Source organism: Scylla paramamosain, chromosome 12 (assembly GCF_035594125.1).
Source record: "Scylla paramamosain isolate STU-SP2022 chromosome 12, ASM3559412v1, whole genome shotgun sequence".
Taxonomy (NCBI): domain Eukaryota; kingdom Metazoa; phylum Arthropoda; class Malacostraca; order Decapoda; family Portunidae; genus Scylla; species Scylla paramamosain.
In genome coordinates this window covers 5,562,342-5,584,297 of record NC_087162.1, presented here as the reverse complement: position 1 = coordinate 5,584,297, position 21,956 = coordinate 5,562,342, and the positions used below count along the sequence as shown (strand labels likewise).

At 44.3% G+C, this 21,956-nt stretch overlaps 1 protein-coding gene across 8 annotated transcripts; it reads left to right on the top strand.

The window, feature by feature from the left end:
• The first annotated feature begins 8,269 nt into the window (after positions 1 to 8,269).
• LOC135105585 (uncharacterized) lies at positions 8,270 to 21,601 on the top strand. 8 transcript variants are annotated; one of them, XR_010270911.1, is made up of 9 exons: positions 14,755 to 14,918; positions 15,451 to 15,602; positions 16,345 to 16,422; positions 16,584 to 16,726; positions 17,015 to 17,228; positions 18,572 to 18,700; positions 19,144 to 19,276; positions 20,183 to 20,393; positions 21,007 to 21,146. XR_010270911.1 is itself a non-coding variant. In XM_064013834.1 (7 exons), exons 6-7 carry the CDS (start codon positions 18,572 to 18,574, stop codon positions 21,403 to 21,405), a joined length of 528 nt encoding a protein of 175 aa, XP_063869904.1. In that variant the 5' UTR covers positions 8,270 to 8,415; positions 15,451 to 15,602; positions 16,345 to 16,422; positions 16,584 to 16,726; positions 17,015 to 17,228; the 3' UTR covers positions 21,406 to 21,601. The 8 variants fall into 8 exon arrangements, 7 of the variants coding, with proteins under 7 accessions (XP_063869904.1, XP_063869903.1, XP_063869902.1 ...); XM_064013834.1 differs by lacking the exons at positions 14,755 to 14,918; positions 19,144 to 19,276; positions 20,183 to 20,393 and adding an exon at positions 8,270 to 8,415 and having other exon boundaries at positions 21,007 to 21,601; XM_064013833.1 differs by lacking the exons at positions 19,144 to 19,276; positions 20,183 to 20,393 and having other exon boundaries at positions 14,836 to 14,918; positions 17,015 to 17,213; positions 21,007 to 21,601.
• Positions 21,602 to 21,956: the final 355 nt, after the last annotated feature.

Below are 21,956 nucleotides of genomic sequence, written 5' to 3'. Positions count from 1 at the left end.
GCAATATCTGGTAAAAATCTCTAAGAAAAATCCTGCTGAAAACTGAGACGTGTGTTGATGTTATGTTTCACTTCAACGACACCCTTGCCTGCCGCGTCAGCTGGTGCTATTTCTCTTGAGTGTCATCACATCCGCAGCCCCACAAACAACTGTCCCAAGAAAACCGACATATGTTGCCAACAGCGAAGTTTTCAAATACATGAAGCCGAGGTACCGCAGCGACATCCCAAGGCTGAACATCGTTTTTGCAATTATGGGTGGATAACGCTGGTTGGTGCCATGATAAGTAGACTGCTTGCTTTCTCATATAGACAAAGTACAATGAGTCCAGATTGTTGGGTCAATTTATAACATTAATTAAAGCGGCTGAAAACGGCAACCTATGTGATAAAGTATTCAAGAAACGGCTTCACTCGTGTTAATCACGCTCTGTGGTTTCTCTTGCAGGTTGTTCCTCCCGAACGGCACCATCATTCAGATGCAATATGTGACGGAGATAAACAGGCAACATATTGTGATGGAACGGATAAACCACTTGGTCCCCTGGGTGACAGCACGTAACACTGAGGACAACCTCTCTGACCTACAGAATAAGCAACGCATGTAATCTGACTCTCATCCTTCCAGTGACTCTCTTGACGATGATTACATTACTAACTTTCCGTTTCTCAGATAATGTGAGTGAGTCACATTCTCACTGACTCATTCCGCCACTCGCCACCACTACGAGTCACCAGAACACATCCACGACTCAGTCACCATCCAGCTGTAGACGCCTGGCTGATATCACCCTACACATGGAGAGAAAAAAAAAAAAGATTCATTGATTGGAAGTTTTATCTTAACGGAGGTCTTATAACGCCGGAACAAAGATGTACCAAGATGTGTAGATTAATTAATAAAAGAGTAAAAGAAAGTAATGTTGCTTTGTTTTCCTTTTCCAATTCTCTCTCTCTCTCTCTCTCTCTCTCTCTCTCTCTCTCTCTCTCTCTCTCTCTCTCTCTCTCTCTCTCTGATAAAGGCGCAGCTGAATGTTTAGAAGCCACTGTTCAAGGAAGTAATTCGAAGGTGCTTATGGCAGGTCAACTTACAAGACACATAAAAGTACCAATAATCAAATCACATATCTCAGGGTGCTCCACGCGCAGGAAGCCGCAGTCTAAGTGTATACAGCCGCCGTTAGAGCCACACCTTCAGTACGCAATACTGAAGGTGGTGGTCATGAAGCTGGCGAGCAGAGGCCGCGTTTTAATGACTTTCGTATGTTAACTAAAAATCTTCAGTCCTCTCCTGAGAGATTCGGAAGACATTTTAACAGTAAAATTTGTGTTATTGAGATCCGCCTAACCCTTACGGCACCCTTGTCTTCCTGCTACAGCTGGTGGCCCTTCTGGTGGCCGTCACGTTCGGCGTTCCACACAAGCGGATGTCCAAAGCCGGGGACTTACGCAGCTACATACTGATTTTCACGATATGACACGAAGAGAGTCAAGAGACAACCTGGGAAAGTTGGAGCAATACAACATCCCTTACACTTCCACTTCAGTATATTTTACTTGAATCTACCACTGATCAATACCAATTATTTACTCCACCGCCTTGAATTGCTTTCTTTCGTGATTAACTCCCGGAGTAGATACAGTCTTCTTTTTTAGAAATCTAATTCAATCTACTTAATTCACCGTAGCAGATCTGACTCTTAGTAGGCCTACTTGCTTATTGTTTATTCCCTTATATTCTTGCGTAGAGAGAGAGAGAGAGAAAAAAAAAGTAAGAAATAATGAGGCGAAATAGTTCAAATAAGTACAGAAGTGAAGTTGTTGACAAGTATAGCATTATACTCTGCTCAGCCCACTGCAGCCATGGATTCCCGCACGGAGCCATCTTTCCGCATCTCTATGTGCCTAACGAAAATGGGTACCAGCTCAATTATCATTCCCATTCCATACTGTAAGGCCTCCCACATTCACTAAGGATGGATGGCGTGTCTGGCCGGCACGGAATGAAGGCATCTCATCTGATTCTGACACTCTAAAGATTAGGTGACTGACTCACATTAACACTGCCTCTCACTCTCACTCTGGTCATCACTTGGAGTCACCAGTACACGACCACAACTCACTCACCCTCCAGCTGTACACTGAGCTACACTGAGATCAATCTGACACTCAACTGCAAACAACAAAACGAAAGTTGTACTAAGATATGTAAACTAACCAAGTAAATAATGGTAATTAATGCTTTTTGTTCCCTTATTTGTATTATGCTCTCTCTCTCTCTCTCTCTCTCTCTCTCTCTCTCTCTGGTGATAGCGGAGTTGAGTGTATCGCAACCATTGTTCAAATTATTGATTCGGAAGTGTTCATGAAATCTCAAGCTCCAGCGTGCTGCGTCACTCGCCAGTCGTTCGTAGGTGAACTCTGACCAAGGCTTATACCCGATGTCAAATTATTATTATTATTGTTATTTTTATTATTATTATTATTATTATTATTATTATTATTATTATTATTATTATTATATTATTATTATTGTCATCATTATCATAATAATTATTATTATTATCATCAATATTACCATTACTATTATTGTGAGAATTTTACTCTATGAAAGCTATCATAGTATTCTTAGTTTTCATGTAACAAATTATACAAGCATATTTTTGTTTCGGTTGGGTAAATTTACACAATAATTAAATCACAGGATATCACATTTGCCTCACGCTGAATACATAGGGGCGAGAGTTACCAGTCATCTCAGGCCGGGAAGCGTGACGTCACGATCAAACTGTTTATGCATCAGTCGCCATCTTGGCAGGCTCTCTTACCAAACACCTCTGTCTGTATTAACAGTAACTCCGCACCATCACCACACTGTTCGCCACAGAGGCTTCCCACCACAGCCTACAATCTCTGAGGGTGATCCAACCTGCAGGCGCTGCCGTCTGCCCAAAAAATTGCATTAACTTTCGCAGCGGTCACATTTCAATAGGGCCAAGGCTACCTGGCGTGTTATGCCACGGGCGTCTGGCTCCTCGTCGCTGGGCACGTGGACAAGCTGAGGTGGTTCGACGCGCCATGGAAACAAGAGGACAAAAACGAACATTGTATAAAGATTTAGGGGAATATATTCATGACACGTATTTCGCAAGCGCCAGATCGCCCTCCCTCACACCAGGGACAGTGTACATATAGGCAGCCAGAGTCACACCTTCAGCAGACAGGAGCACCGCCGTCATGAAGCTGGTGAGTAGTGGCGCTCTTCATGTTATTTGTATCTCTCAGTCCTTTATTAATGACATGGTATTTTTATGGATAATATTCGGTTTCCCGCTGAGAAGCCTGGGTGTCTTCTAATAGTGAAGTCTGTGTTAATATGATCTGCCTGACCCTTATGGCACCAATACATCCCCGTCCTAGTTGATACTTGCCCTTCTGGTGGCTGTCACACTCGGCGCCTCATACCGACCGAGGAACCGCAGGGAGCACCCTGTCCAGCTAGATAATGATGCCGGCGAAAAGGTGCTCTTGGTGAATCGGAGGGACACCACGCATACAGTGAAGCAACACCCCACGCAAGACGGCCACAGGTGGGTCACGCACGGCAGGTGCTGTAATACACACTCGTGTTTTACTGTCCAACTATTGTTTGCTTCCTTTCAATTCAGTAGAAATGATTCACTCCTTCAATATGTAGAGGTCTACATTTTACAAAACGAGCCCATAATGTTGGATTGCTTCAAAACACCAAAGCAGACAATAGACAACAGTAATGAAGTAATGAAGTATTCAGCAAGCATTCTTACACAACCTTTGCTTCCCCGTGAAGATGTTAACTACGGAAACTCTTTGGTCTCTCTCTCTGCAGTTTGGGAGTAAACAATGGGGACGTTTCGTGGCTTTTCGTTGCTGACGAAAACGGGTATCGGCTAGCCCAGTGACCTGTCCCATTCCCTCCCATTATATTAGTGCTTATCCTCACACCCCGATCTGCTGTCAGCTGTCAAATTGTGCCGTCCATAAGGTGTCTACAGATCGCCTATACATGCTGATGACGACTTGCTTGACTTGCATAATGAAGACGGCATGCCATTTCACTCCCTCGCTAACTCTCACCACTCGGAGCTCCCACAAGGTGTCTACAACTCGACTAACGCGTATATAACAATATAACTCAGATAAACTTGACGCTCACCTGTATTGAAGAGAAAATGTGTTTTTACTAAACCAAGATATCAAATATATGTAGACGAGCAATTTGAATAAAGGCTATGAATATTGTTATGATTCTATAGTCATCATCGAACCTGTGTGTGTGTGTGTGTGTGTGTGTGTGTGTGTGTGTGTGTGTGTGTGTGTGTGTGTGTGTGTGTGTGTGTGTGTGTGTGTGTGTGTGTGTGTGTGTGTGCGTGTTCCCCAATCTTTATCTAAATCTTTTAAAATTCAGATCCAGATGTTGAAGTCGCTTCTGCTGACTGTCTTGCCGTGCGTGTGCATAAAGTGGACACCAAACAGCAGTCTGGAGAGGTGGGCTAAACTCCTCCCAACAAGCGTCTTTGTAAGGTCATGAGGTTTCAGGTGGATGAGTGCAGAAATCACATCCCACACCCGGTCGCTATCTGACCCCGGATTCCCAACGAATAGATGCACTCCACGCAGCATGGAGACATGTATGGCCACGTGGGTTCATGTATAGCACGAGAACAGGATGTGTTAAACCAAGGTTTGGAAGGTTTAGGTCGAGGAAAATAGTGAGGGATGTATGCCTCCATGCCAGACACTATCACCTGTGTTATGCGCTTTGCAAACAGAGACGGGACAGACACGGAAGTAGTAGTCATTCCAAGCAAAATCAGCAAAATACCTCCTTACGTTCCCCCACCTGGAAGAGGCAAAGCGCCAGGGGCACCTCTGCTTAGTGGGCTCCTGAGGAAGAATTGGAGTGATATGATACAGATATGATGTGATACAGATATGAGATTGTGATTGGAGGAGCCCAATGGAGAAAAGAGAATGACATCATAAGTAGAAAGATTAGAGGTCAGGAAAAGGTCAAGAATGTTGGGCGTATCTCCAAGACAGTCAGGAATATGAGTAGGGTGTTGCACCAGTTCCTCTAGGTCGTGGAGGATAGAAAAGTTGAAGGCTAGTTCACCAGGATGGCCAGTGAAGCGAGAGGAAAGCCAAAGCTGGTGGTGAACATTGAAGTCTCCAAGAATGGAGATCTCTGCAAAAGGGAACAGAGTCAGAATGTGCTCCACTTTAGAAGTTAAGTGGTCAAAGAATTTCTTATAGTCAGAGGAGTTACGTGAGAGGTATATAGCACAAATAAATTTAGTTTGAGAGTGACTCTGTAGTCGTAGCCAGATGGTGCCAGGGGCACCTCTACTTAGGGGTCTCCTGAGGAAGGATTGGAGTGATAAGACAAGATGCATATATGAGATTGTGATTGGAGTCGTAGCTAGATGGTGGAAAATCGGAAGATTCAAGAGCGTGGACACGAGAGCAGGTTAAGTCATTGCGCACATAAACGCAACATCCAGCTTTGGATTGAAAATGAGGGTAGAGAAAGTAGGAGAGAACAGAAAACGGGCTACTGTCAGTTGCCTCAGACACATGTATTTCGTGAGGAAAAGAAGGTGAGGTTTAGTAGAGGGGACGTGGTGTTTTACAGATTGAAAATTAGATCTAAGACCGCGAATGTTACATAAGTTAATGAAGAAAAAGTTGAGAGGGACGTGAAGACACTTAGGATCGATACCAGAAAAGCAGTCCGACCTGAGGACATTTGTGATCTCCTCCCTAGATGGGGACTCCGAAGCTGGTGTAGGAGTCGCCATGATAATTCTGAATCTTGGGTGAAGGGGAGTGTGTGTGTAATTAGGTGCTTGTAGTTTTGTGTGAAGTAAGAGAGCTGTTTTGAGAGGGCAGGCTCTGAGTGCCCCCTTGTGTTGTGAGATACAAAGGGAAACGTTCAGTGAGATCACAGCTGGGTTTAATAATAAGTTCACAGCACCCCCTGATCCAGTGCTTTAGACCTCGATGGGAGTAATTATCGTTTCGGCAGGTGCCTACTGCCTCTTCCAGAATTGAGGATGGACACGCAGAGTATTTATTTTCTATCCTCGACTCCTGATCCGTGGCACGCACATCATGTGAAACTCAGGATGCGAGCAGCAACCCAGAGCAACTAAAATGTTCACGGATTACTGTCATTCCTATTTCTCAGCACACCATGAAAGTTTTGTTGTCAAGCTAGTAGAGATTTTCCCTGTAAGGTTCCTCGGCGTGTGTGTTGATGAAAGGTTGGTGGAACGAGAAGTCAGGGACAGCAGGGTAAAAGAAACATGCACTACATAAAGATTTAGTTGACCACATTCCTCCCAAGTGCCTTGCAACCTTTCAGGCGCCGGACTTCTGAGGGGAGTGCATATGTGTAGCCACAACACGAGGCACGCCTTCATTATACAGGTGCGTCGCCATCATACAGGTAATGAGTAGTGGTGGCGCTTCTATCTTGCTAGATTCTCTCTAGTTTAGGCATCTACTGGAAAACAGTAGTATCTTTATAATATTGAAGTCTGTGTTGATGTGATGTGTCTCACTATTAAGACACTCTTGGCTTCACGCCCCAGTAGGTGCTCGTCCTACTGGTGGCCTCCACGTAGGGCACTCCGCAGCTCGGGGAGCGGGATCACTTAGCAACCATCCTTAGTCACCACCACAATGTTCACGGAGACAGGCACTTCCAGTATGGTTTGAGAGTTTCAACGGAATCAATGTGCAAGCGGAGAGAACCTCGAGGGTCGAGGGACAAAGCATCCGTGGCACTTTCAGGTGAGTCAAGTGTAGCAGACGGCATTACAGTAAAATATGTTTTATTCCCACACCCATTACAATCCTTCATTCATTCATCCTGCCTCTCATGACCCGCTCGAGGAGGCCACGGGTTCCCCACATTGTGAGGACGACCTACATGACTGGCACGGAGAAGTCCACGGTGAAGATCAATGCCCTTCGGACTCCCACACAGATTATAATGTGACTGACTCTCTCACTCACATTGACTGTCACGCTCCTTCAGAATTTCACACTCCCTCTGACTCTCACACTCCCACTGACACTCACACTCCTGACTCTCCCACTCCCTCTGATCTCACTCCGCTAATGAGCACGACTTGGAATCACCTTAAGACAGTCCCTCACCCTCCACCAGCGATCAGTTGGTTGAGGTCAGTTTCACACTCACCTGCAAAGAAAAAATGACTCTTAGCAAATAAATGGATAATTGTTAATAGGAAGTGTATCTGTACACGCAAACCAAATAGAGACAACTGACATCGTTTGATTCACACTTTATTAATATCATCCGGTTGCTTCTCTCTCTCTCTCTCTCTCTCTCTCTCTCTCTCTCTCTCTCTCTCTCTCTCTCTCTCTCTGTATCTATCTATCTATCTATCTGACAAATGCTCTGTTGAAAATACAAGACCCACTGTTCAAGACGGCAGTCCAGCAGTGTGTCTTGGGTCCGAAGCCTCACGCCCTGCCTGCCTAGCCATTTGTCTTTGTGTGACGCAACAGGAACTACACAACGCTGTTATGTGTCAGCTGCCATCTAAATAAAATTATTATTATCATTATTATTATTATTATTATTATAATTATTATTATTATTATTATTATTATTAATGGTATTATTTATATTACTGTTATTATCATTATTAATATTATTATTCTCATCACCATCATCATCATTTATTCTTGCTGCTGTTGCTGTAGTGACAGTAGTAGTAGTAGTAGTAGTAGTAGTAGTAGTAGAATAATTGCCTACGCTATCCCCAAGATTGAACACAGTCGATGGACATCTTAAGCCATAAACTACTACGTTTCGCAGAGTTCAGGAAAATTTGCTGTAGTTGTGGGGTCTGACTCGTCAGGAAACAAAAAGGTAAAATCAAAGTGATGACTTGAAAATTAAAATGAACATATTCCTGTCACGTATCTAGGGGGCCTCTTTGCGCCGGACACCTCACTCCAAGTGTATATAACCGCCGCTAGAGCCACACCTTCAGTAGGCAGCTGGATCGCCGTCATGAATCTGGTGGGTAGTGGCCGTGTTCATGTCAATACGTTATACCTAACTGTGAATCTAATATCCTTGCAATATCTGGTAAAAATCTCTAGGAAAAATCCTGCTGAAAACTGAGACGTGTGTTGATGTTATCTGTTTCACTTCAACGACACCCTTGCCTTCCGCGTCAGCTGGTGCTTCTCTTGAGTGTCATCACATCCGCAGCCCCACAAACAACTATCCCAAGCAAACTGACATATGTTGCCAACAGCGAAGTTTTCAAATACTTGAAGCCGAGGTACCGCAGCGACATCCCATGGCTGAACATCGTTTTTGCAGTTATGGGTGGGTAACGGTGATTGGTGCCATGATAAGTAGACTGCTTGCTTTCTCATATAGACAAAGTAAAATGAGTCCAGATTGTTGGATCAATTTATAACATTAATTAAAGCGGCTGAAAAAGGCAACCTATGTGATAAAGTATTCAAGAAACGGCTTCACTCGTGTTAATCACGCTCTGTGGTTTTTCTTACAGGTTGCTCCTGCCGAACGGCACCATCATTGAGATGCAATATGTGACGGAGATAAACAGGCAATATATTGTGATGACACGGATAAACCACTTGGTCCCCTGGGTGACAGCACGTAACACTGAGGGCAACCTCTCTGACCTACAGAATAAGCAACGCATATAATCTGACTCTCATCCTTCCAGTGACTCTCTTGACGATGATTACATTACTAACTTTCCGTTTCTCAGATAATGTGAGTGAGTCACATTCTCACTGACTCATTCCGCCACTCGCCACCACTACGAGTCACCAGAACACATCCACGACTCAGTCACCATCCAGCTGTAGACGCCTGGCTGATATCACCCTACACATGGAGAGAAAAAAAAAAAAAAGATTCATTGATTGGAAGTTTTATCTTAACGGAGGTCTTATAACGCCGGAACAAAGATGTACCAAGATGTGTAGATTAATTAATAAAAGAGTAAAAGAAAGTAATGTTGCTTTGTTTTCCTTTTCCAATTCTCTCTCTCTCTCTCTCTCTCTCTGTCTCTCTCTCTCTCTCTCTCTGATAAAGACGCAGCTGAATGTTTAGAAGCCACTGTTTAAGGAAGTAATTCGAAGGTGCTTATGGCAGGTCAACTTACAAGACACATAAAAGTACCAATAATCAAATCACATATCTCAGGGCCCTCCACGCGCAGGAAGCCGCAGTCTAAGTGTATACAGCCGCCGTTAGAGCCACACCTTCAGCACGCAGGGCCACCACCGTCATGAAGCTGGCGAGCAGAGGCCGCGTTTTAATGACTTTCGTATGTTAAGCAAAAATCTTCAGCCCTCTCCTGAGATTCGGGAGACATTTTAATAGTAAAATTTGTGTTATCGAGATCCGCCTAACCCTTACGGCACCCTTGTCTTCCTGCTACAGCTGGTGCTCGCCCTTCTGGTGGCCGTCACGTTCGGCGTTCCACACAAGCGGATGTCCAAAGCCGGGGACTTACAAAGCTACATACTGATTTTCACGACTTGACACGAAGAGAGTCAAGAGACAACCTGGGAAAGTTGGAGCAATACAACATCCCTTACACTTCCACTTCAATATATTTTACTTGAATCTACCACTGATCAATACCAATTATTTACTCCACCGCCTTTAATTTTAATCTCTCTCTCTCTCTCTCTGGTGGGGGCGTAGTTGAGTGTATCGCAACCATTGTTCAAATTATTGATTCGGAAGTGTTCATGAAATCTCAAGCTCCAGCGTGCTGCGTCACTCGCCAGTCGTTCGTAGGTGAACTCTGACCAAGGCTTATACCCAATGTCGAATTATTATTATTATTATTATTATTATTATTATTATTATTATTATTATTATTACTATTATTATTATTATTATTTTATTATTATTATCATTATCATAATAATTATTATTACTATCATCAATATTACCATTATTATTATTGTGGGAATTTTACTCTATGAAAGCTATCATAGTATTCTTAGTTTTCACGGTGCAATTTATCCAAACATATTTTTGTTTCGGTTGGGTAAATTTACACAATAATTCAATTACAAATATCATGTTTGCATCATGCTGAATACATAGGGGCGAGAGATACCAGTCATCAGTCATCAGTCACGGGAAGCGTGACGTGACGATCAAACTGTTTATGCATCAGTCGCCATCTTGGCAGGCTCTCTTACCAAACACCTCTGTCAATATTAACAGTAACTCCGCACCATCACCACACTGGTCGCCACAGAGACTTCCCACAGCTGCCTACAATCTCTGAGGGTGATCCAACTTGCAGGCGCTGCCGTCTGCCCAAAGAACTGCATTAACTTTCGCAGCGGTCACATTTCAATAGGGCCAAGGCTGCCTGGCGTGTTATGCCACGGGCGTCTGGCTCCTCATCGCTGGGCACGTGGACAAGCTGAGGTGGTTCGACGCGCCATGGAAACAAGAGGACAAAAACGAACATTGTATAAAGATTTAGGGGAATATATTCATGAAACGTATTTCGCAAGCGCCAGATCGCCCTCCCTCACACCAGGGACAGTGTACATATAGGCAGCCAGAGTCACACCTTCAGCAGACAGGAGCACCGCCGTCATGAAGCTGGTGAGTAGTGGCGCTCTTCATGTTATTTGTATCTCTCAGTCCTTTACTAATGACTTGGTATTTTTATGGATAATATTAGGTTTCCCGCTGAGAAGCCTAGGTATCTTCTAATAGTGAAGTCTGTGATAATATGATCTGCCTCACCCTTATGGCACCAATACATTCCCGTCCCAGTTGATACTCGCCCTTCTGGTGGCTGTGACACTCGGCGCCTCATACCGACCGAGGAACCGCAGGGGGGACCCTACCCAGCTAGATAATGATGCCGGAGGCAAGGTGCTCTTGGTGAATCGGAGGGACACCACGCATACCGTGAAGCAACACGACACGCAAGACGGCCACAGGTGGGTCAAGCACGGCAGGTGCTGTAATACACACTCGTGTTTTACTGTCCCACTATTGTTTGCTTCCTTTCACTTCAGTAGAAATGATTCACTCCTTCAATACGTAGAGGTCAACATTTTAGAAAACGAGCCCATAGTGATGGATTGCTTCACAACACCAAAGCAGACAATAGACAACAGTAATGAAGTAATGAAGTATTCAGCAAGCATTCTTACACAACCTTTGCTTCCCCGTGAGGATGTTAACTACGGAAACTCTTTGGTCTCTCTCTCTGTAGTTTGGGAGCAATGAATGGGGACGTTTCTGGGCTTTCCGTTGCTGACGAAAACGAGTATTGGGTAGCCCAGTGACCTGTCCCATTCCCTCCCATTGTATTAGTGCTTATCCTCACACCCTGATCTGCTGTCAGCTGTCAAATTGTGCCGTCCATAAGGTGTCTACAGATCGCTTATACATGCTGATGAAGACGGCATGCCATCTCACTCCCTCGCTAACTCTCACCACTCGGAGCTACCACAAGGTGTCTACAACTCGACTAACGCGTATAAACAATATAATTCAGATAAACTTGACACTCACCTGTATTGAAGAGAAAAATGTATTTTTACTAAACCAATATATTAAATATATGTAGACGAACAATTTGAATAAAGGCTATGAACATTGTTATGATGCTATAGTCATCATCCAACCTGTGTGTGTGTGTGTGTGTGTGTGTGTGTGTGTGTGTGTGTGTGTGTGTGTGTGTGTGTGTGTGTGTGTGTATTCCCTAATCTTTATCTAAATCTTTTAAAATTCAGATCCAGATGTTGAAGTCGCTTCTGCTGACTGTCTTGTCGTGCGTCTGCATTACGTGGGCACCAAACAGCAGTCTGGAGAGGTGGGCTAAACTCCTCCCAGCTAGAGTCTTTGTAGGGTCATGAGGTTTCAGGGGCATGAGTGCAGAGATCACATCCCACACCCGGTCGCTATCTGACGCTGACGATAGCTGTTCTAAACCTATTTCCCAACGCCGGATAGATGCACTCCATGCAGCGTGGAGACACGTACGGCCACGTGGGTTCTCTCTGGTTAGGGACCCGAAACTGGCTATTCTTTTTCTTCACATATTTTCCACTTTATGCATTCTCAGTACCTTCCATCTTGCCAAAAGGGACTTAATGATGATATCGCTCATGCAGGACACGTGACGTCAGCTCCATGGGTGACTCAGGTGAGCAGAATCGCAAGCATTTCAAGACCTGGTGTCACATCACTCTCGCTGCTCCACGGCTGGTCCAGGTTATGACACTCGTGCATGAACGTCGAAGATTTGTTCTGCACCTCAAGGTTATAATCAGCCTCAGACATGGCGCATCATACACCCGCGTGTAGAGAAGTGCTGTGCAAGGTCACTGATATTACTTGATAAACACTGATACAAGGCTTGGGATGCGGGTGCCAGCTCTCCCCGTGTTCTCAGTCTAGGAAATGGTGGACACGTGGACACACATCAAGTGACACTCAGGGTGCAAGCAGCAACCCACAACATTTAAAGTGTTCACGGATTCCTTTCATTCCTATTCCTCGGCACATCATGAAAATTTTGCTGTCAAGCTAGTAGAGATTTTCCCCGTCAGGTTGCTTGTCGTGGGTGTTGAGGAGAGGTTGGTGGCCAGGGAAGTCAGGGACAGCAAGGTAAAAGGAACGTGCACTACATAAAGATTTACGTGGCCACATTTCTCCCATGTGCCTTGCAAGCTTTCAATCGCTGGGCATCTGTTGGGAGTGTATATGTACAGCCACAGCACGAGACATGCCTTGAGTACACAGGTGCCCCGCCATCATGCAGTGGGTGAGTAGTGGTGGCGCTTCTATTTTGCTACATCCTCTCTAGCTTACCTCTTTACTAAAAAACAGAGGCATCTGTGAGGTCTGTGTTGATGTGATGTGTCTTACCATTAAGACACCCATACCATCACGCCCGAGCTGGTGATCCTCCTCGTGGTGGCCGCCACGAGGGGCGTTCCACCACTCGGGAAACAGTAGCCACTACCCTATTGATGACGGGGACGGGCACATCTAATATCATTTTAAGATTCCAACGAAATTAATGTGCGAGCGGGAGGCACCCCGGGTGTCGAGGGCCAAAACATCCGTGGCACTTTCATGTGAGTCAAGGGTAGCAGACTGCATTACGATAAAATGTTTTATTCCCACATTCATTACACACCTTCATTCCAAGAACCTGGAGGTACAAACAGTTTAGAAATCGAGTGATCATCGTTCAGTGATCCACAACACAACACCTGACACCAGACAAGTAAAGAAGCGAAGAGCTACCTAACAAACACAGCTTGACACAACCTGCGCTGCGGAGTGAAGCCGTTAGTTAGACCAACATTACACTTTCTGTCCCTGCAAGTACACCCTCCCAGACGGCACCATTGTTGAGGTGCACTATGTGGCTGACGAAAACGGGTACCGCATCGCGAACCCGATCATCCAATGCCTTCGCCCGCTGCCAGGACGTCCCGAGGATGCCCACGACCATGACGACCCGCTGCACGACTCAGCCAATCATGACCCGCCCGAGGAGTCCTCGGAATTCCCACACACTGAGGACGACCAACCTGACTCACACGGCGAAGACCACGGTGAAGATAACTGCCCTTCTGACTCCCACATCGCATAAAATGTGACTGACTCTCATATTCCTGACTCTCAGACTCACACTGATTAGCAAACTCCTTCAGACTGTCATACTCCCGCTGACTCCCACAATCCCACTGAGACTCACACTCCTGACTCTCACACTCCCTCTGACTCTCACTCCGCCACTGACCACAACTTGCGGTTACCTCAAGACAGCCTCAACTCCATCACCCTCGACCTGCGATTAGTTAGTTGGCTGAGGTCAGTCTCACTCTCAACTACAAGGACCACAATGACTCTTGGTAAATAGTCCATAGTTACTAAGATGTGAATATAAACACGTAAACCATATAAATAGAGACAACTGTCATCGTTACATTACCTCTCTCTCTCTCTCTCTCTCTCTCTCTCTCTCTCTCTCTCTCTCTCTCTCTCTCTCTCTATGACAAACGCACTGTTGAATATACAAACGCCATTGTTTAAGACGGCAGTCAAGCAGTGTGTGTAGGGCCCAAGCCTCGTTCCCTGCATTTCTCACCATTTATCCTTGTGTGACCACGCACCAAGAATTACACAACGGGGCCACGTGTCTGCTGCCAGCTAAATTAAATAATTGTCATTATTATTATTATTATTATTATTATTATTATTATTATGAATTGTATTATTTCTAGTACTATTATTATCAATCATCACTATTGATACTATTATACTCATCATCATTATCATTTGTTATTGCTCCTGCTGTTGCGGCAGCAGCAGCAGCAGCAGCAGCAGTAGTAGTAGTAGTAGTAGTAGTAGTAGTAGTAGTAGTAGTAGTAATAGTAGTAGTAGTAGTAATAGTAGTAGTAGTAGTAATAATGGTAGTAGTAGTAATAGTAGTAGTAGTAGTAATAATGGAAGTAGTAGTAGTAGTAGTAGTAGTAGTAGTAGTAGTAGTCGTAGCAGTAGGATGTTTACTTACGCTATCACCAACATTGAACTCAGACGCAGGTCACCTTTAAGTCCTAAACTAATTCGTTTAGAAGAATTCCGAACAATTTGCTGCAGTTGTGGGGTCTGACTCGTCAGGAAACAAGAAGGTAGAAACAAACTGATGACTTGAAAATTAAAGTGAACATATTCGTGTCACGTATCTAGGGGGCCTCCTGTCGCCGGACACTTCACCCCTAGTGTATATAGCCGCCGCTACAGCCCCACCTTCAGCAAGCAGGTGCACCGCCGTCATGAAGCTGGTGAGTAGTGGCCGTGTTCATGTCAATATGTTATATCTAAAAGTCAATCTAACATCTTTTGAATATCTAGCAATAATCTCTAGAAAAACCCTTTCAACCCTCTGCTTAAAATCGAGACGTGTGTTGATGTTATCTGTTTCACTCCCACGACACCCTTATCTTCCCGCGTAAGCTGGTGCTCTTTCTCTTGGGATTCATCTCATTCGCAGCCCCACAACACACTCTCTTGTTCAACACACTCTCTCGTTTACCCACACCGACCGTAGCAAACACGAGCATCCGGAGTTCCTTAAAGAGATCTCGGGGCTGAGCACCAACCTCGATACTTAACGGGTGGGTAAGCATGGCTGGTGCTATAAGTAGACGTGTTTTACTTCATCACAACTGCTTGCCTTCTCCTATAGGCAACGTACAATGAGTCCAGGTTGTTGGGTCGATTCATAATATCAATTCTAGCGCCAGAAAACGACAAGCTATGTGATGAAGTATTCAAGAAACGGCTTCACTTGGGATGATCAGGGTTCTCCTGCAGGTTGCTCCTCCCGAACGGAACCACAATTGAGCTGCAATACGTGGGTGAAGAAAACGGCACCAGCAACAGAGAGACCACTTCCATATCTAGCTGAGAACACATTTCTTCAAGCTTCCCAGTTACACTGCAGTGACTCTCTTGGCGATGACTAGGTAACTAACTTTCCACTTCTCATATTCTCACTGACTCACTCGGCCACTGGCCACCAGTACGAGTCACCAGAACACATCCACGTCTCAATCACCATCGAGTTGTAGACACCTGCCTGATATCACCCTGCACCTGCAGAGAACAAAACAATGATTGGTTAAATAATTGGAAGTTTTATCTTGGCGTCGAGAACAAAACATATACCAAGATATGAAGCGCAATCAAATAGATAAAGGGAGTCAATGTTGATGTGTTTTTTCTTTTCCAATTATTATACAATTCTCTCTCTCTCTCTCTCTCTCTCTCTCTCTCTCTCTCTCTCTCTCTCTCTCTCTTTCTTTCTCTGATAAAAGAGCATCTGAATTTCTAAAAGTCACTGTTCAAGGATATAATTCGGAAATGATTATGGATCCTCAAGCTTCAAGACACGTGATGAAGTCGAGGTCGAGTTCTCAGGGAAAAAGAAAAGTAAAAAAAAAATAGAAAAAAAAAAAAAAAAAAAAAAAAAAAAAAAAAATATATATATATATATATATATATATATATATATATATATATATATATATATATATATATATATATATATATATATATATATATATATATATATATATATATATATATATATATATATATATATATATATATATAATAAAATAAATAATGAAAAATAAAAAAAAATAAATTAAAATAAAATAAGGTGCCAATATTCAAGTCACATATCTCACGGCCCTCCACGCGCAGGACACCGCAGCCCAATTGTATACAGCCGCCACGAGAGCCACACCTTCAGTAAGCAGGTGCACCACCGTCATGAAGCTGGTGAGCAGAGACCGCGTTTGACTCAAAATAATTTTAATGACTAGTATCTCACGCAAAAATCTTCATTCTTCTACTGAGATATTCAGAGGACATTTTAATAGTGAGGTCTGTGTTGACGTGATCTGCCTCACCCTTACGGCTCCCTTGTCTTCCCGTTAAAGGTGGTGCTCGCCCTTCTGGTGGTGAACAAATCCGGCGTTCTTCACTGTCCAGGCCACAAAGGCAGGGACCTTACGCAGCTCCATACTGATTTTCGCGACATGATACGAAACTTGGAGCAATAAAACATCCCTGACAGTTACACGTGAGTATAGTCTGTTTCAAGGTACCATTGATAAATACCAATAATTTACTGCACCGCCATTACTTGCTTCCTCTCGGGATTCACTCTCTTAATACAGTCTTCTTTTTTAGAAATCTAATTCAATCTAGTTAATGCACGGAAGCAGATATGACTCTTAGTAGGCCTACTTGCTTATTGTAGGTTCCCTTATATTCTTACGTAAGTAATAATGAGACGAAATAGTTTAAATAAATACAGAAGTAAAGTTCCTGACTAGTCTAACACTATACCCTGCTCTGCCCACTGCAGGTATGGCTTCCCGCACGGCGCCATCTTTCCGCAGCTCTACGTGCCTCACGAACATGGGTGCCAGCTCAATCATCGGATCGCCGGATCATTCCCATTCCATACTGTAAGGCCTCCCACATTCACTAAGGATGGATGGCGTGTCTGGCCGGCACGGAATGAAGGCATCTCACCAAACCAGACATAAGACAACAATAATGAAGTAATGGAGCATTAAGCAAGTATTCTCATACAACCTTTCCTTTCCCGTGATGGTGTTAATCAAGGAAATTTTTTGGATTCTCTGTTTGCAGTTTCGGAGGAAACAATGGGGACGTTTCGTTGTTTTCCGTTGCTGACGAAAACTGGTAGTCCAGTGATCTGCTCCATTCCCTCCCGTTGTATTAATTCTCTCCTGTTGAATTAGTGTCTTTCCTCACATCCCGATCTGCTGTCAGTTGTCAGGTATCTACAAGTCGCCCATACATGCTGATGAAGATTTGCATGACTTGCATAATAAAAACGGCATCCCATCTCACTCCCACGCTAAATCGGATCTACCACAAGGTATCCACAACTCGACCAACGCGTATAAAAAGTAAAGATAAACTTGACACTCACCTGTATAGAAGAGAAAATATGTTTTACTTAACCGAGATATCAAATACTGGTAGACGAAGCAACTAAATAAAGACTATGAATATTGTTATGATTCTAATGCCATCAATTCCCCTCTCTCTCTCTCTCTCTCTCTCTCTCTCTCTCTAGTGTCTGTGTGTTTGTGTGTGTGTGTATGTGTGTGTGTGTGTGACTTGGGGAGTGTGTATGTACAGCAACAGCACGAGCCACGCCTCTAGTACACAGGTGCGCCGCCATCATGTAGGGGGTGAGTAGTGGTGGCGCTTCTATTTTGCTAGATTCTCTCTAGCTTAGCCCTCCATTGAAAAACAGAGACATCTTTTTAATAGTGAAGTCTGTGTTGATGTGATGTGTCTCACCATTAAGATACCCTTGGCTTCACGCCCCAGCTAGTGTTCGTTCTCCTTGTGGCCGCCAAGTAGGGCGTCCGCACCTCGGGAATAGGATCACCTGGTAACCATCATTAGCCACCACCACAGTGATGATGGACACGTGCACTTCCAGTATAGTTGTGAGAGTTCTAAGGTAATTAATGTGCAAGCGGAAGGCACTCCTGAGGTCGAGGGCCAAAACATCCGTAGCACTTTCAGATGAGTCATGGGTAGCAGACGGCGTTACGATAGAATATGCTTTATTCGCACACCCATTACACACCTTCAGTCCAAGAACATGCAGGTACAAACAGTTTAGAAATTGAGTGATCATCGTTCGGTGATCCACAACACCACAGCTGACACCAGACAAGTAATGAAGCGAAGAATTACTTAACAAGCACACCTTGACACAACCTGCGCTGTGGAGTAAAGACGTTACTTTGACCAATAGTACACTTTTTGTCTCTGTATGTACCCCATTACAGATAGCACCATCGTTGAGGTGCACTACGTGGTTAACGAAAATGGGTGCCGTGTCAAGTACCCTATCATCCACTCCCTCCGCCAGATGTTGGCACGCCCGGAGGATGCCCATGACCATGACTATCTGCTGAATGACCACGCCCGCGCACTCATGACCCGCCAGAGGAGTCCAAGGATTCTCCACACGCTGAGGACGACCTGCCTGACTCGCACGGTAAAGACCACTGCCCTTCAGACTCCAACATCGCTTATAATGTGACTGACTCTCACACAAATACTGCCTGTCAGACTCCTTCAAACTCTCACACTCCCAATGACACTCACACTCCTGACTCTCACACTCCATCTGATTCTCTCTCCACCAGTGGACACACCTTGGAGTCACCTCAAGACAGCCAAAACTCCCTCGCCCTCGACCTGCAATCAGTTGTCTGAGGTCAATCTCACACTGTCCTGCAAGGAACACAATGACTCTTACTAAATAGTCCATAGTTAATAGGAAGTGTATTTAAACAGAGACATTTGACATCGTATGATTATCTCTTTACCAATATTATCCAGATGCTCTCTCTCTCTCTCTCTCTCTCTCTCTCTCTCTCTCTCTCTCTCTCTCTCTCTCTCTCTCTCTCTCTCTCTCTCTCTCTCTCTCTTTCTCAGATGCACTGTTGAATATACATGATTCTCTGGTCAAGACGGCAGGCCAGCAGTGTGTGTAGGGGCCGAATCCTCAAGCCATTTGTCCTTGAATGACCACGCACCAGGAATTACACAACGGGGCCACGTGTCTTCTGTTAGTTAAATGAAATTATTATTATTATTATTATTATTATTATTATTATTATTATTATTATTATTATCATTAATGGTATTATTTCTTTTACTTTTTTTTATCATCATTATTAATATCATTATCCTCATCATGATTATCATTTGTTGTTGCTGCTGATGTTGCAGTAGTAGTAATAGTAGTAGTATTAGTAGTAGTAGTAGCTGTAGCAGTAGTAGAATGTTTACCTACCCAACACCAACACTGAACTCAGATGCAGGACACCTTAAATCCTAAACTAGTTCTTTTAGAAGAGTTCAGGAAAATTAACTGCAGTTGTCGGGTCTGACACGTTAGAAAAGAAAGTAGAAATATTGTTGACGATAATTAAAATGAAGATATTAGTGTCACGTATCTATGGGGCCTCCTGGCGCAGGACACCTCACGCCAAGTGTATATAACCGCCGCTTGAGCCACACCTTCAGTAGGCAAGTGCACCGGCGTCATGAAGCTGGTGAGTAGAATCGGGAACCTTTCAGCACCTGGTCTCACGTCACGGCTGATCCAGGTTATGACACTCGTGCATGAACATCATATATTTGTTCTGCGCCTCAAGGTTATAATCAGCCTCAGACATGGCGCATCATACATAGAGAAGTGCTGTGCAGGGTTACTGATATTACTTGATAAACACTGACACAAGGCTTAGGATGCAGGTGTCAGCTCTCTCCGTGTATTCAGTCTGGGGAATGGTGGCCTGGCGCAGTATTTCTATCCTCGACTCCCAACCCATGGCACGCACATCATGTGACACTCAGGATACGAGCAGAAACCAGTAGCTAATACAATGTTCACGAATTCCTTTCATTCCTATTCCTCAGCACATGATGAATATTTTGTTGTCAAGCTAGTAAAGGTTTTCTCCATCAGGTTCCTCTTCGTGGGTGTTGAGAGGTTGGTGGCCCGGGAAGTCAGGGACAACAGGGTAAAAGGAACGTACACTACATGAAGATTTAGGTCACCATATTCCTCCTATGTGCTTCGAGCCTTTCAGTCGCCGGGCATCTCAGGGGAGTGTATATGTACAGCCACAGCACCGGCCACGCCTTCAGTACACAGGTGCGCCGCCATCATGTAGGGGGTGAGTAGTGGTGGCGCTTATATCTTGCTACATTCTCTCTAGCTTAGCCCTCTACTGAAAAATAGAGGCATCTTATTAATAGTGAAGTCTGTGTTGATGTGACGTGTCTCACTATTAAGACACCCTTAGTTTCACTCCACAACTGGTGCTCGTCCTCCTGGTGTAATCCACGAGGGGAACTCCGCACCTCGGGGTGCAGGATCAGTTGGCAACCATCCTTAGCGACAACCACACTGATGAGATGGACGGGCACATCCAGTATAGTTTTTAGTTTAGGTTAGTTTAGTCCCATCGAAATTAATATGCTGGCGAAAGGCACCCCAAGGTTCGAGGGATAAAACTTCCATGGCACTTTTAGGTGAGTCTAGCAGAGCGGACAGCATAAGGATAAAATATGTTTTATTCCCACCCTCATTACACACCTTCATTCCAAAAACATGCAGGTACAAACAGTTTAGAATTCGAATGATCATCGTTCGGTGATCCACAACACCACACCTGACACCAGACAAGTAATGATGAGTAGAGTTACTTAACAAACACAGCTTGACACAACCTGTGCTGTAGAGTGATTTCGTTAATTAGACCAACACTACACTCTTTGTCCCTGCAGGCAGCCCCTGCAGACTGCACCAACGTTGATGTGCACTACGTGGGTGATGAAAATGGGTACCGCGTCCAGTACCTGTTCATCCACTCCCTCCGCCCGCTACCCGCATGTCTCGAGGATGCCCACGACCATGACGACCCGCTGTACGATCCTGCCACTCATGACCCGCCCGAGGAGTCCACGGGTTCACCACACAATGAGGACGACCTGCCTGACTCACACGGTGAAGACCACGGTGAAGACCACGGCCCTTCAGACTCCCACATCGATTATAATGTGACTGACTCACACACACCTTACTCACACACACACACTGACTGTCAAGCTCCTTCAGACTTTCACACTCCCTCTGATTCTCACACTCCCAGTGACACACACACTCCTGACTCACACTTCCTCTGACTCTCACTCTCACGCTAATAACCAACACTTGGAGTCACCTCATGAAAGCGTCAACTCCCTCACCCTCGACCGGCGACCAGTTGGCTGAGGACAGTCTCACACTCACCAGCAAGGAACACAATGACTCTTAGTAAACAGTCCATAGTTGATAGGAAGTGAATATGTACACACAAACCAAATAAATAGATATAATTGATATTGTTTGATTACCTCTTTATTTATATCATCCGGTTGATCTCTCTCTCTCTCTCTCTCTCTCTCTCTCTCTCTCTCTGTCTCTCGTACTGACAATGTTCAATATACAAACGCCATTGGTTAAAATGGCAATCCAGCAGTGTGTGTAGGGGCCGAAGCCTCACGCCCTGCATTCCTTGTCATTTGTCGTTGCGGAATGCAAAGAATTACGCAACGTGTATGCTACCAGCTAAATTAAATAATAGTTATTATTATTATTATTATGATTATTATTATTATTATTATTATTATTATTATTATTATTATTATTATTATTATTAATGGTAATACTTCTAATTATGTTATTATCATCATTA